This window comes from Topomyia yanbarensis, chromosome 1 (genome assembly GCF_030247195.1).
Source record: "Topomyia yanbarensis strain Yona2022 chromosome 1, ASM3024719v1, whole genome shotgun sequence".
NCBI lineage: Eukaryota > Metazoa > Arthropoda > Insecta > Diptera > Culicidae > Topomyia > Topomyia yanbarensis.
In genome coordinates, this window is record NC_080670.1 from 212294960 (window position 1) to 212309306 (window position 14347).

Here is a 14347-nt window from a genome sequence, read left to right on the forward strand (position 1 = left end):
AGTTTATTGTTTTTGTATTGTAGCATAACACTAAAACTTACTGTAAATTATTGTAAAATTACTGTACTGTCACAGTGAAAATCATGGTTTTATTGCTGTACATTTCTATTCGGGCCACCTTTTGCTCTAAGCCGAGCCACTGTACACACGAAGAGCAAAAAACAAAAATAACCTACCTGTTGTAAATGACAATTCGCTGATTACCCACCGATAATGTAACCACAAAGTGGCACAAGACTAATAAGAATCTGAAAAAAAATCTAAATCAATTTTTTCCAGATTCAAAATTTTTCTACAAGTTTTACGTCGTATGTTGGCAAAAAATATTCTCAGTGTAGCTTTTTCTCAACCCGTCAAATGACAGTGGACCTTCCCTATATCCCAATACGGCCTTTTAAAATCCTTGCCTAGATGTGTGTATACTTTTCGTCCGCTACCCTCTCTGATCGTGTGCATCGTTGATGTATTTTACAATAATAATTTATAAATTATTTTTCGTCCCTGCTTTGTAATTTATTTATTTAGCATTCAATAATAGTATTGTATGTTTAAGAAATCATTAGACTGATCATGAAATATTTGAGTGATATGGAAGGTTCGATGCAGATTCGATTAGAACCTGAGGCAATAACTCAACCAGAAATCCAGTGCGACAGTTATACTGATACAACTATAGTACACCTAAAACAAGAAAATGCTGTGGAGGAATCGACCGATACGGAAGTGAATACTCACGGTAATTTGTACTTTTAGAAGTCTTCATGAAATTATAGTCTCAAATAAATTAGAGAATAACAGTAGTCTCTTCGAAGGTCATGCCTCGGAAAAATCATCTGTTTCTTCCAGAAACTACAATGAACCCGACCAAAGAAGGTAATTACGGACCCTTTGCGATAACCCTGGCCCTGGATTGTTGCTAATAATTGTAGTTATACTTTTAGCGACAACAGCCAGCAGATCGGTTCGACGATTCCGCCCGCCGATTCCACACAACCATACGGATGCGAGTATTGTGGCAAACGGTTCATTCAGAGAAGCCAGCTAATCAAGCACGCGTGGGCTCATCTCGGCGAACGACTGTTTAGATGTGATGTGTGCGAGAAGACATTTGTCACTAGCACCAGCTTACGGTTACATTTGGGGTCGCACAGCAGAGAAAAGCAGCACAGTCTATCGGATCATCAAATACCCCGCACCACTAAGAAGTCACACAAGTGCACTGTGTGTGAGGAGGAATTTCCTCGCAGATCTGCTTTATCCGAACACAGGTCGATTCACAAGCCTGCGCCGGGACGGTACAAGTGTACCGTTTGCTGCAAAGGATTTACCAAGAACTCTTCCCTAGCCACACACATGCTCATTCATACGGGGGAACGGCCCTACAAGTGCCCCGTGTGCGATAAAAATTTTACCCAGAAGTCTACCCTAACGACACACATGTCCCTTCATACGGGTTACTATCGACACACTTGTGATGTTTGTGGCAAAGGATTCAACGCAAGTACTTTCTTGAGGAATCACATGAGAAGCCATTCCAAGAAGCCGTCGGAAAGGTGAGTTCGTTTTGTTTTTTTTGTGAATATTCTAACGGATAGTTCTAATTGTATATGGACGTTTAACGGTCGTCGTGAGGTAAGCGAAAAATAACTCTGGTAACCTGAGAGGCACGGGACGACGTGCAGAACGATCACCAGTAGCATATTCCAATTCCATGGTTTTTCACTTGCGATAAAGCACTCAGTCGAACAAAGGCCCTGACCGATACTCTGTAGGGTGACGGAATCTTCCATATTTTAATCGGTTTCTCTGCACGTACGACTGTTGATTTTTTAAATTAATTTCACTGCACGTGCGACTGTTCGTCGCTACAATAATTCAGCGGGTGAATTCAATTTTTTTATCAGCCTGCTACGATTAAATGCATTTATTTTTTTTGTTATACCCGTTACCGTAACGTTAGTAGCGTGCCGTTACGTTTTATTTAAGCACACACCCACTTACCACAAGAAGTTAGGATAAATGTCCTAATTTATACTCAAGTTTATTTTTTATATTCGTATAAACTTGCACACTAGTATTCCTGCAGATAGGTTCTACGTAACGAGAGCTTCTCTGTTTACTTTCTCTTGTGACAATTAAGGAGCCAATATAACCCTATCCACCAATTTTTCAGTAATACTATACTAAATGGTGGACAGGTTTTTCTAGCGTATTATACAAGGATTTAAGCGGTAAAATCCCATTTTAAAATTGACATGACATGATTTCACAGTTTTCTTTTATTGTAAGAAACACACAGGAGGCAAACAGGAATACGTCTTTCGAGTATTTCGCTCACGAGTGTACGCGTGTTTATCGCTGCTTCGTTATTTCGCTTTTTTAATGTTAAAGTTGACGTATTAGGTATTTTTTGTACCGGTAAATAAAATAAACGACGACTGTTCCTCACATTATAACATCTTCCGCAATCAATTAGATAAACGAGTTTTTTTTCTGAATTTATTGGACAACTCGGTGATCTCCATACATCAGCGATAGCAGCTTCAGTTTAACACAATAGCCCGTGACTGGGTGGCAGTTGCGCTGAAGCAGCACGATGACTTGGATATCTCATCTACTTTTGTTTTATTTCGTTTATTTGACACGGCTCATAGCAGTGGTTTAACAGAGCCGTGGATCTGTCATGTATTTACAATACGTAAAAAAAAATAAAAACAAATATTTTTGATTACCCGTTGGACCTCGTGCGCGCAACTTTTTATTGTGAGCGGAGACCTACTTTCGCGGCTCGCCTACTGCGTCATGGGGATCATTTGATTCTCTCCTGTCGTTAAAAGTGTCTTGGTGCTCACAATCAGATGTTCTTTCCTGCTCATTGCCCTTACGGGTGACCAGTGTAAATCCGTCGTCATTGTTATTATCTGCTTCGCCGATGCTGCTTACAGTGGTTTTTGCTGCTTTTGCAGTCGTCAATATGGACTGAACAGCTAATGTTGCAATCGCTTGTGGTTCAGGTATTGGTATCGAAAACTCTTTTTTGGGTTGGTTTTCCGTGGATTCGTAGGCAATCGGTAGAGATGCATTCTTCTCTGTATCTTCCGCGCAAGGTTGTCCGTGGTGCGCTGTCTGATTACAGTACTTGCACGTAGGAGTTTGCCCCTCATGGGTGCATAACGTAGTTTGATTAATAGTAGCTTCGTGGGTTTTGAGCTTTATAGTCAAGTGGGAGGGGATAGGTCTTTCGATCCGTATCCTCACCACAAGAACACCGTTAGATGCACCCGGGAAAAATTTTGCAACTAGATCAGAAGAGGTACGTGGTGATAGGTCATATAGCTTTACATCTACATAGTCTTTTTCTATATACACAGGAATCTTAATTCCAACTTTATCACTTTCAGCTACGTGCTTCCAGTCTAATGTGTGTATTTACAAGAAATATTAATCTTACATTCACATTTCATAAATATGAGGCACATAAAATCCGACTCTATAACAATTCGCACATACAACTTGTGTGTGCGCATACATAGTTTATAAAGTTGACACATAGAAGGTATGTGTGCGCGTGATAACATTAGCATTTCTTCTTCATATGGATTTTAAGCGGTTTGAAGTAAATAGATCTAACGTTTGAATTTTTTTCAGTGTACCAAACCAAAGGCACAACAATCAACTGGAAAGAACTCCAGGTTTAATTCTGAAATACAACAAACAATCAGTGATAGTCTCAATGCTGATTCGGAGGCATTGCCAGTAAATACCGGTGGCTTACTTCGCTCGGGAAAAAGGCGTGTCGCAATATTTGACGGCTCCAATGACATCGGCACGAAAAAGTCACTTGCCTCCGCTTCGACCGAAAAATCCGCTGATCACTTAATTTGAGCAAAACATCGTCTTTAAACCTAAGCCAAACACAATCCGTGGAAGAGACTAAGAAATTCGTGCAAAGTAAATTTGAACCTGTTAAGTTCGGCGTGAAAGATATGCGTTACCGTGACACTGGAGAAGTGATAATCCGATGTGAATCAAGCGCACTTGCATCGGAGATGGTACCGGTTGCTCAAGAAACGGTCAGTAACACATACGAGATTGCATCACAGAAACCACCGAAGCCAAGATTGAAAGTGACTGGAATTGCGGAGGAAATTGATGCCAATGAGCTCGCAGACAGGCTGAAAAAACAAAACCGCCTCCCGGAAGCAGCCAATTCGAAAAATTGTTCGCCTGCATCAGTATGAAAGTGCTTCAAAAAAAAAACCACTACCGTACACCTGGAAACTAACGCATGTGCTCTTGAGTTCTTGTCGAAATTGCAATTCATCACCTTTGGATGGGCTGAATATCTGAGGTTGTAGATGTAATGCGCTGCTATAACTGTGCACAGTATGGACACAAAGCGTCAACGTGCAATAATGCCATATGCTGTCCTAAATGTGCTGATGCACACCATGCCCGAGAGTGTGAAGTTAATTTGCAATTTTGTGTTAACTGCAAAAAGATGAACGAAACTCGTAATCCTAACGAAGACCCGCTGGATGAAATTCCGATATATCTAAAACGATTGAAAAGTGTCAAAAAACGAATCGGTTATACCTAGCAATTGAAGAAGCTACGCAATAGTAACGGAAACGAGTTTAATCATACCCATACATCCCTCGTTTCCTACAGCTGCCGAGACCTGTGACTTGATACCTGTCAACGTGGGACGTGCTACTCTGTCAGCTAGTGCCAGTACCTTACATCGGCACTTGTACCCTGAGAAGAATTGCACTACCACACATCAAACTGACATCACGGGATTATCTTTTCTCGTATGAATCATCTTCGGATCCGGTGGCCGATAGTCATTTCGTCAATCGTCAGTATACGAGTGGAGATTCCAATAGCGATTCAACGATACACACTGACGGTCATATTACGGTGTATTATCAAAATGTACGAGGACTCCGAACTAAGATTGATGGTTTCCTCTTGGATGTGTCAGATGAAAAATATTATCTTACCGTGCTGACCGAAACCTGGCTGAATAATGAAATCCACTCTGCTCAACTGTTTTTTAATGTCTACACAGTTTACCGGAACGATCGTGATCCTATTTCTTCTCAAAAAAAAGTAGAGGAGGGGGCGTACTTATTGCCGTCTCCAATAAGCATAGTTCCGCAAAAGTCGGGACTCGAGTTAGCGCTGCTGTTGGACACCTATGGGTTAATGTTTTTGGTGCAGTAAGTGCAATTGCTGTGGGAGTAGTTTACTTGGCACCGGAGCAGGCAATCAATGAAGACAATAAAACAAATGCATGTCGAGTCTGCATTCGATGTTACGGAGTCATTAAGACAATCAACCAAACCTTGCTTGGGTAGACTCTTCTACTGGTTTTCTCGATCCTGATCCATTGGAATCCAGATTTTCTACAGCAAGCTCCAGTCTCATCGATGGTATGTCTAGAGCAAATTTAAAACAAATTAATGACGTTAAAAACAGCACAAACCGCACCTTGGACCATAATTTTGCCAATGAAGAAGCTGTATCAAATTGCACCGCATCAAAGGCTAATGAACCTCTTGTAGAAACAGATTTATTCCTCCCAGCTACCGTTACTAGTTTGCATTATCCACAGACAGATCACACTGAGGATTTGCCGTTTGACTTTTACAAGGCGGATTATGCAGCACTTAATCGTGCCATTTCTGACATCGACTGGACTCAGACTTTATGCGGCGACATCGACTCGCCCGTCTCATCGTTTACTACAACAATTACCCAGTTGTTTCACCATTGTGTTCCTGCTCCTCGACCACGACGAAATCCTCCCTGATCAAATGCTTATTTACGCCAGCTGAAACGCGCACGAGCATAGCTCGACGTTCTTAATAACTCGAACCTCGATACAGAGCAAATTTGTTTCCGGTTTCCCAGGCAACTTCTACCGTTTTAACCCTCGGTTCCTTGCCGAAGTAAAGCGTAGAGGGCCCGTCTACTGCACTTTATATCTCCACCGTACCGTCAATGCGTTCCAGGTGACCCCCATCCAGATACTCCCGCATGAATTCGTTGAAATACTACCGAATACCTCTTCAGACGTCTCTCCAAATGCTGTAACCGTCGTAATGCTGCATCTCTTGACTCTCGAAGCCTTTCGAGAAACCCCATGTACTCTGAACGTGTAGGTCGCTCTTCTTTCTGTGTTCATGGTGGTTTCTTCGATAGCTCCCAGATAACCCGAGATCTTCCATGGATTTATCGAAGGGTTCCGCTATTGCCGAGATTCACCTAATTCTCGTTGCTCTTGCCATTCAAACCAGTCCAAAGGAGGTATCCAGTGTTTCAAGGGTGATGTGATGTAGATGGCTCCAAATCCAAGAATTCAATCAACATCGAAAACTTCAGCTTGTGCGAGCTGATGAACTTAAGAAACTTCACATGAAATGTGCCTTCGTCATTGCCCAATACCGCTGGTTCCTGATTTCTGGTCACTTCTTGGTAGCTTAACCTTCCGGAAGTCGCGCATATAGCCCACTGAACGTGCACTCGCTAGTGTCCTAAGACGATTTCGCTGGATTTTCTGAGCAGCGTTCACTCAGTGTACTAGCGCGACTGCCGGAAGGTTAAGCAACTTCCGGCATGAGATTAGTCTGTGAGCACCTTACTACGACTGAGAGTTCCCCGGTGGCGGAATTTTTCTCGATACCGATGCTAAGCCATTTAGCTGTGAACAGCAATCCAGCAGAGTTCAGGCGAGATGCGTTCTTTTACTTCCATATTTCTTATTGAGCTCTTTCAAAATATTCATAGTTCCTAGTACCGTGAAATCCCCTGAGAATCCATGCAGTGTAACGCTTTAAAACAAAGCTAGCTAATCTGCTTTGATGGTTATCTTGAGCCTTCTCCGCCTGTTCGAGGTTATGATTTTTTTTCTTTTGTGTGCGGGCGTTAACCGATCTTCGACCTGCAGATCAGTGGCAGTATTTCTCATTTTGTGAGCTGCCTGGATACCGTTATAAGTACCTCTATTATTTTACCTCCACCTCCCGGCTCAAGCTATATCTGTGCTTCCAAAACAGATTTCTCGAGGTCTGACGGAACGATATTTGCGGTTGTGACAGAAATATCGAAAATTCGCCCCGATAAACTTCGGGTGGTGGAAAATAGTTTAAAGTAGGCAGGTGGCATAACTGGCTACGGGCCTTTTGCGAAGGAGTACAGAGTATATGTACCAGCTAGTCAGGTTTAAATTAATGGGGTCGTCTCCGGATCGAGTTTGAATTGCGTAGATCTGCTGACATACAGAATTGGCTGTTTCAAGGACCCTATGCTTCAACCAATGAAGATACTGGACGGCAAACGTTTACATTCAGTAGCAGTCGCAACTGACGGGAAGGTGACATGTATCAACTCAGATTCTTAGCAGTTACCTGTACTGGATCTGCATGAGTACGGGTCAGAAAATGTAGTTCTTTCAATCAAATCGACCGCACCTTGACAACAGGCATTGAATTTGTCGCTTGTCAATGTAGGATTATAGGCAAACACCTTTGCATTGCTTCCACCTTAGATCTTCTCCTAGCGTCTGAGTTGGTCACCGACGGCTTTGCGCTATTGCGGAACTTCTCTTTGTACCGAGGCCAGTTGTAGGCGATTTTAACTTCTTCAGTACGGCATGGTGTTGCATTCATGATGGTAATCGATCTACTTCACTCCATGAGCTTTGTGACAACTTCAATAGGACCATTTTAAACAAGAGTGAAATGACATGGACTCCGGTTCCCCCAGGGCGCCTTAAATGTATTTCTCTGCTCGACGCCGCTGCGGTTAGATTGCATGTGGAACACAATCCTTGATTCCCTTGAATGGAAGAGCTACGCGTCCATAATATTTGGCAAAACCGAATTCACACAAGAGCTTCCTCCGGAGGAAGAGAACGAGTTCTTGGCTGGCTTTTTTTATCGATACCGCGATTCAAACTCAGACTAAACGCGTATCAGAGGCAACTATTGCGGCCATCCTCCCATCCCATGGTGGGACAAAGAGTGCTCAAACGTATATGCGAAGTAGGCCGCCCCGTATAAGACCTCCCGGGATGACGGGTGACCCGCTAGCTACCGACAGGAGGCGACGTAAGAAACGTGATTGAAGAGTTTGGTGAAAGCCGAGAAACGTACTTACTGGCATCAGTTCAAACATCGATGAGCACTCTTTGGGGCCCGACTCGGCGTATGCGAAATCGAAACAATACTAACGAGAGCGTGGAATATTCAAACCGTTGGATATTTGATTTCCCCAAGAAGATCTGTCTGGATTCTGTCCCAGCACGTAGAATCTACCGCGCCGCGTCCCTCATATATCGCAAAGGAAACACAGTTCAGAAAGAATTAATTTGTTGAAAAATCTACCAGTCACTGCCAAGAGACGATTGTTCTAAATTCAACAGTAAGTTTCCTGAGGGTAACATTGTTCCACATGAATAGAGAGTGACATTGGCATCCAAAAAAACAAGAAAACCAGCCATCCCATCACAACTCGTATCGACCGATTGCAATGCTCTCCTGTATTTAAAAATTGACGGAGAAAATGGTCTTGTTTCGCTACGACAATTGGGTCGAACCAACTGGCCCGCTCCTAGTTGACAGGTGACTTACTGTGAAGCTTGGGGCATACCGGTCCTACAGATTTACCAACAGTTGTTCAGGTGTTCCACAAGGAAGCAACCAGGGATCGCTATGGTTCTCAATATTTTTTAACGATGTTTGTCTAATCATGCCACCGGGTTTCCAACTTGTTTATGCCGATGACTTGAAATTTTTTATCCTCGTCAGATCTACAGAGGACTGCAGAGAACAACAACGACTAATTGAGCTGTTTGAGAACTGGTGCTTTTGGAATCAACTGACTATTAGTGTGCAAAAATGTTGTGTTATCGCATTTACACGTAAAAGACATACTATCGACTGGATATATACAATCGGTGGAAGTCCGGTTGAGCGAGTAAATGTGGCACACAGTTCTCGGTTAGAAATCATTACGTGAGCATCATTGCTAAAGCAAACAGAAATCTTGGTTTCATAATCAGAGCTACCAACGGATTTCGAGATCCATACTGTCTGCGGTCACTGTTCTACACTCTTGTTCGTTCGGTCTTAGAAACTGCTTCGATTGTATGGAGTCCGTACGTTTGCATCTGGATCAACAGGATTGAAGCAATTGGAGTAATCCTTTTAGTTTACCGCCATACGAAGATCGCTGTCGCTTGTTCGGAATGGAAACTCTTCAGCAACGACGTAGCTCGGCCAGAGCTTTGTTTGCTGCTAAACTTCTGCTAGGAAACATCGACTGTCCCTCGATTCTCGAACAGATCAATCTTAACGTACCAGCTGTACCGCTATTGTCGAGAGATTTCTTGAGATTGTACTTCAGACGAACGGACTACGGAAATAATGAACCAGTTCAGTCAATGCTTCGGGAACGCAACAGAGTTTATCACTTGCTTGATTTTTCACATTCAGTGGATGCTTTTAAAACCGATTGAAATTTTTTAACTTATCTGTTTGATGTAAATATAAATTTGTATAAGTTTTCTTATCTATTCACGTAGACTCTTTGTCAGATGGAAAAATAATAATAATAATATTTTTCAACGAATTATTTCCCGTTTCTTCTATTACTGAACCCACCGTATAATTTTTTTAAAAATATTTCAGTGAAGTGGAAGAATCGCAGCGAATTAAGACAGAGACGACAGATTCCGATCAAACAGAAACACAGTACAATAGTAATACTGAGGAAAAGATAGAAACCCTAAAACAAGAATATTTCGATACAAACAGTTCAATCGATATCGAAGATTTCCACATAAACGCCACCTATGAATCAGACTTCAATGATTTCGATCAATGGTGAGTTGCCGACTGAATGGCTGACGAAATATAATTCTAGTTTCATCACCCATCTCATCTTTTCAGCGATATTAAATTGATAGACTCCCAAGTACAAAATGACGCACAGAACAACGAGGAAACCCCCGAAAGCCCACAGGAGGCATCTTTCATTTCAACCAGTGATCCCACGAGGCAACACGAATGCGAAATTTGTGGAAAACGATTTCCCAGCAGGAAAAGTTTGATACAACACTCCTTAATTCATGGCGATGAACGGCCCTTCGGCTGCGATATTTGCAGTAAGACATTTCTTAGGCGCCACGATCTTTTGCACCATCAGCATATCCACACCGGCGAGCGTCCGTACAAGTGCACCCTGTGCGGGAGAGGTTTTACCCAAAGACAGGTTCTAAATACCCACATGTCCATTCATACGGGCGTGTATCGGCGCAAGTGCGATTTATGTGGCAAAGGATTCAATACAAATACTCAGTTGAAGAGGCACAACCTCATGCATATCGATGGGACACTGGCCAGGTAGCTGAGTTATCCCCATTATTCGTTGTATTACTAAACAGTGTTTGTTTTCAGTGAGCAAAAGCTTTACAAACACATATGCAAATACTGTGATAAGCGATTCGTTCTACGCAAGCGTCTTATCCATCACATTCGACTTTATCACGACACAGTATACTTCAATTGCGATTTCTGCGGTAAACGGTTTCTCGAAAATAACGCCCTAGCGGTACATCTACGTGAACACAATAGTGAAAGACCGTACGAGTGCACCGTGTGTGGCAAAGATTGCAAGCAAAAACGTGACCTAATCGTACATATGCACCTTCATACGGGCAGGGAAACGTTCAAGTGCACGATATGTGATAAAGAATATTCCCGCAAATCCTACCTAAGAGAACACATATCAGGTCACACGGGTAAACGATTGTACAGCTGCACCGTGTGTGGCAAAGAATTCACCGAGAGAGCTAGTTTAATCGAGCATAAGTATGTTCATTCGCGTAACCGACCCAATACGTGCACCGTGTGCGGTAAAAGCTTTGCCCGAAACGATTGCTTATCCAAACATATGCGCACTCATTCGGGGGAACGGCCCTACAAGTGCACCATATGCAACAAATCTTTTGCTCAAAGTTCTACTCTTACCACACACATGGCCCGTCACACGGGTGAGTATCGACACAAGTGCGACGTTTGCGGTAAAGGATTCGCTGCTAGATGTAAGTTGAAAAGGCACAAGCTGACACATGCTGGGTGAGTACTTTCTGCTTTTACGAATAAATTGGAATTTGTGTTTCGACTTTGTCTCATCAGAATGCGACACAAACTTAGTGATGGATGTGAGGATTTGTACAGGATCTCCGTTTTTATGAGCTAGCGTTGCTCACGGTGTTAGCTTAGTCCTGTCACTAAGTTAGTGTCGGATTCTGATGAGACGAAGTCGAAACGCAAATTTCTCATCTAACCTCCTCTAAGGTGAAATATAACATAGTACTTTTGAATAGTTGCCTTATCTATTGTTCGTAAACTGTTTCTATTTTCAGCAAAAAATAGAAGTTTACGATGCGCGAGGCGATCAACAAACAGAATACGGCAGTGACGGGCATACTAGTGTACCACGATTGATCTTCATTTTCGCATGATCAAAAGGAAGCAGTTTTGGGATGGGCAAAATAAAATAACAATGCCACATGTTCGGCTTTCCAATCGTTGTTTCAACTTTTTTAACGTAGCTATTTATCTACTTATCGATAAGTTATCAATACTCATGAAGACAACAAAGTCAGTTACATTTCGATATAGATGTTTGTTCAAATATACCAACTAAAAGAGTTCAGTAAGGATAAGTACAAAAATATAATTATTTTATTTTAAAATACTGATATATCACGAGCATAGTTGCTTTGGAACAGATCTAAAGCTATGTTGCATAAAACCTAGATAATATAATTTTTCGGACGTAACCTTAGTCACTTTTGTGCGATATTTGTTCCCAAAAGTGAAACATTGGACTAAACCAGTTCGTGCACCAGGGGCACAGGATCTAACTTAAAATAAACTTGAATTTTTATGTTTCGAATTCATCCCGTCAGTAACTAGCACCAACTTGGGGCAAATTAGGGAATAAATATTGCATAGTTGCAGGCTTTTCGCCTCTTAGCCAAAAAAAGATTTGTTTTCTCTCGTTAGTAAACCAGAGCTTCTCGCTTTGCTTCCCGGCACTTCTTTAGGCGTGATGTATGTCGTTCGACTACTTGAATATAGTGTCTAACTAGTGCTAATTCGAATGAATTTCGATATTCCATGGCTGTGGATTTGATGAGACCTTCGGTGAACTTGACTGAAGCAGAAAAAGCAACGCATGATGCAATTTTGGGAAAAAATCAGGAACGATTGACCTCGGCAAGAGATCGTCGTGTTGAACGAGCAGAATTCAATACCCTGCACCAGTGGGAGAATGGAAAAATAGAGGATTTTGTTAAACGACTGAAGAAAAAAGCAAATATGTGTGGTTATGACGCTGTGCAGCAGGATAAACGCTGGTATTAACGATCATCAGATGAGAAGAGAACTGCTCAAATCCAGAGACCTTTCAGTGGCCGAAATGGCGAAGAATGTCATCAAATCGAGAAGCTAGCCCGTAAGATCTAACTAATGTCAACCATTAAGAAAAATCCGGGAACCACTTTCAAAGTGACGGCGACAAAAGTCAACGACAGCTCAGGTCAGTACTGTGGCGGAAAACATATACGTGACAAAAACAAATGCCCGGCATTCGCAAAACAATGTCTCAGTTGCGGGAAGGCAAATCATTTCAAGAGAATGTGTCGTTCAAAGAATGAGAAGCGAAAGCCTTCGCCACGAAACGTGCGCCAAATGGAGAACAGTTCAGCATCTTCAGCAGTATCTGAGACCGAAGAGGACTGTGAGTTCGTTGATATAGCCAAACTGGACAGGGAAGGCTCGAGTAATACCGGTAAAATAATGGTACAGTTGAAAGTGTTAGATGCAAACCGACAGGTGAAGTCAATGGATATTCAGGTGGACACCGGCGCAAGAGTCAAGTCAGATGCAAGCTACTAACATTAAGTTGAGGTGCTACTCGGGAAAGGTAATCACACCTAAAGGAAAGGTTGAACTTGAAATAAGATAGAAGCGAGGGACCGAGCGACTAACATTCATTGTGGTAAATAAAAACACGCCCACGAATATTGTCGCAATCGGCTATCGATTTCGGCATTATTAAAGTTCACGACATTTACAGCATGCACTCACTACAGCAAGAGTGCGAACACATTCTGAGTAAGTACGCGGACTTATTTGAAGGGGAGGGGCTCTTTGGAGAAAAATTTAAAATTGAGATTGATCACTATTGCAGAAGTGCAGCAAGAAACCCATCGAATCCCCCTAAACTATCTTCCAGAATTGAAAGCAAAAATAAAGGAACTTGAACGAAAACAAGTGATTGAGCCTATCAATAGACATATGAGTTGGCTGAGGAATCTGGTTTTGGTGAAAAGAGGAAATAAGCTGCGTTTGTGTTTAGACCCTCCGGAATTGAATCGTGCGATCAAACGAGCTAACCCTCAAATTCCAACTATTGAAGAAATGCTTCCAGACTTCACCAAGGCAAAAAATTTCTCTATACTGGATACTAAAAACGGATTCTGGTATCGTAAATTAGGCGAGAACAGCGCCGACATGGCAGCCTTTTGGACCCCGATAGGCGTTTACCGTTGGAAAAGAATGCCGTTTGGAGTTTCATGTGGACCAGAAATTTATCAAAAGGCACAACAGCAGATTATTTCTGGCATTCGTGGGTAAGATGTTTAGCGGATGATGTCGTCGTATTTGGCTCTGGTGATACGATGGAACAAGCCATGCTGGACCACAACCGAAATTTGGAAGCAGTTCGGCAGAGATTTCGAAAGAGGAGTTTAAAGCTAAACCGTTCAAAGGCCAAGATAGCACTTTCATCAGTTCCGTTCTATGGTCATATTCTGACAGAAAAAGGTGTTAAACCGGATCCGAATAAAGTTTCAGCGGTGTTGGACATACCAAACCCGAAGAATAAATAGGAGCTTAGGACATTCTTGGGTTCAGTCACGTACCTGGGACGATATCTGCCGATGTTGGTGGAAGTGAGTGCTCCGCTTCGAAGGCTAATACGAGAAAATGAGGAATTTGAACGGGATACCCATGCAGCGGAAGCTTTCAAACAAATCAAGTGTTTAGCTACCCAAGCATCAGTTCTTCGGTACTATGATCCCTCCCTCAAGTTGCTTATCCAATGCGATGCAAGCAAGTTCGGGGTGGGATGTGTTTTGCTCCAAGAAGGGCGTCCAGTTGCATATGCATCTAGGACGTTTACACAAACTGAAAGCAATTATGCACCCATCGAACGCGAATATCTAGCGATTTTGTTTGCCTGTAAGCGTTTTGACCAGTGGCGT

At 42.4% G+C, this 14347-nt stretch overlaps 1 protein-coding gene across 1 annotated transcript; it reads left to right on the forward strand.

Annotated features, from left to right (window-relative positions):
* The first annotated feature begins 418 nt into the window (after window positions 1-418).
* LOC131691526 (zinc finger protein ZFP2-like) lies at window positions 419-11754 on the forward strand. The gene is made up of 7 exons (XM_058978034.1): window positions 419-736; window positions 813-873; window positions 942-1553; window positions 9699-9893; window positions 9960-10412; window positions 10467-11147; window positions 11438-11754. Exons 1-7 carry the CDS (start codon window positions 571-573, stop codon window positions 11445-11447), a joined length of 2178 nt encoding a protein of 725 aa, XP_058834017.1. The 5' UTR covers window positions 419-570; the 3' UTR covers window positions 11448-11754.
* The last annotated feature ends 2593 nt before the right edge of the window (window positions 11755-14347 follow it).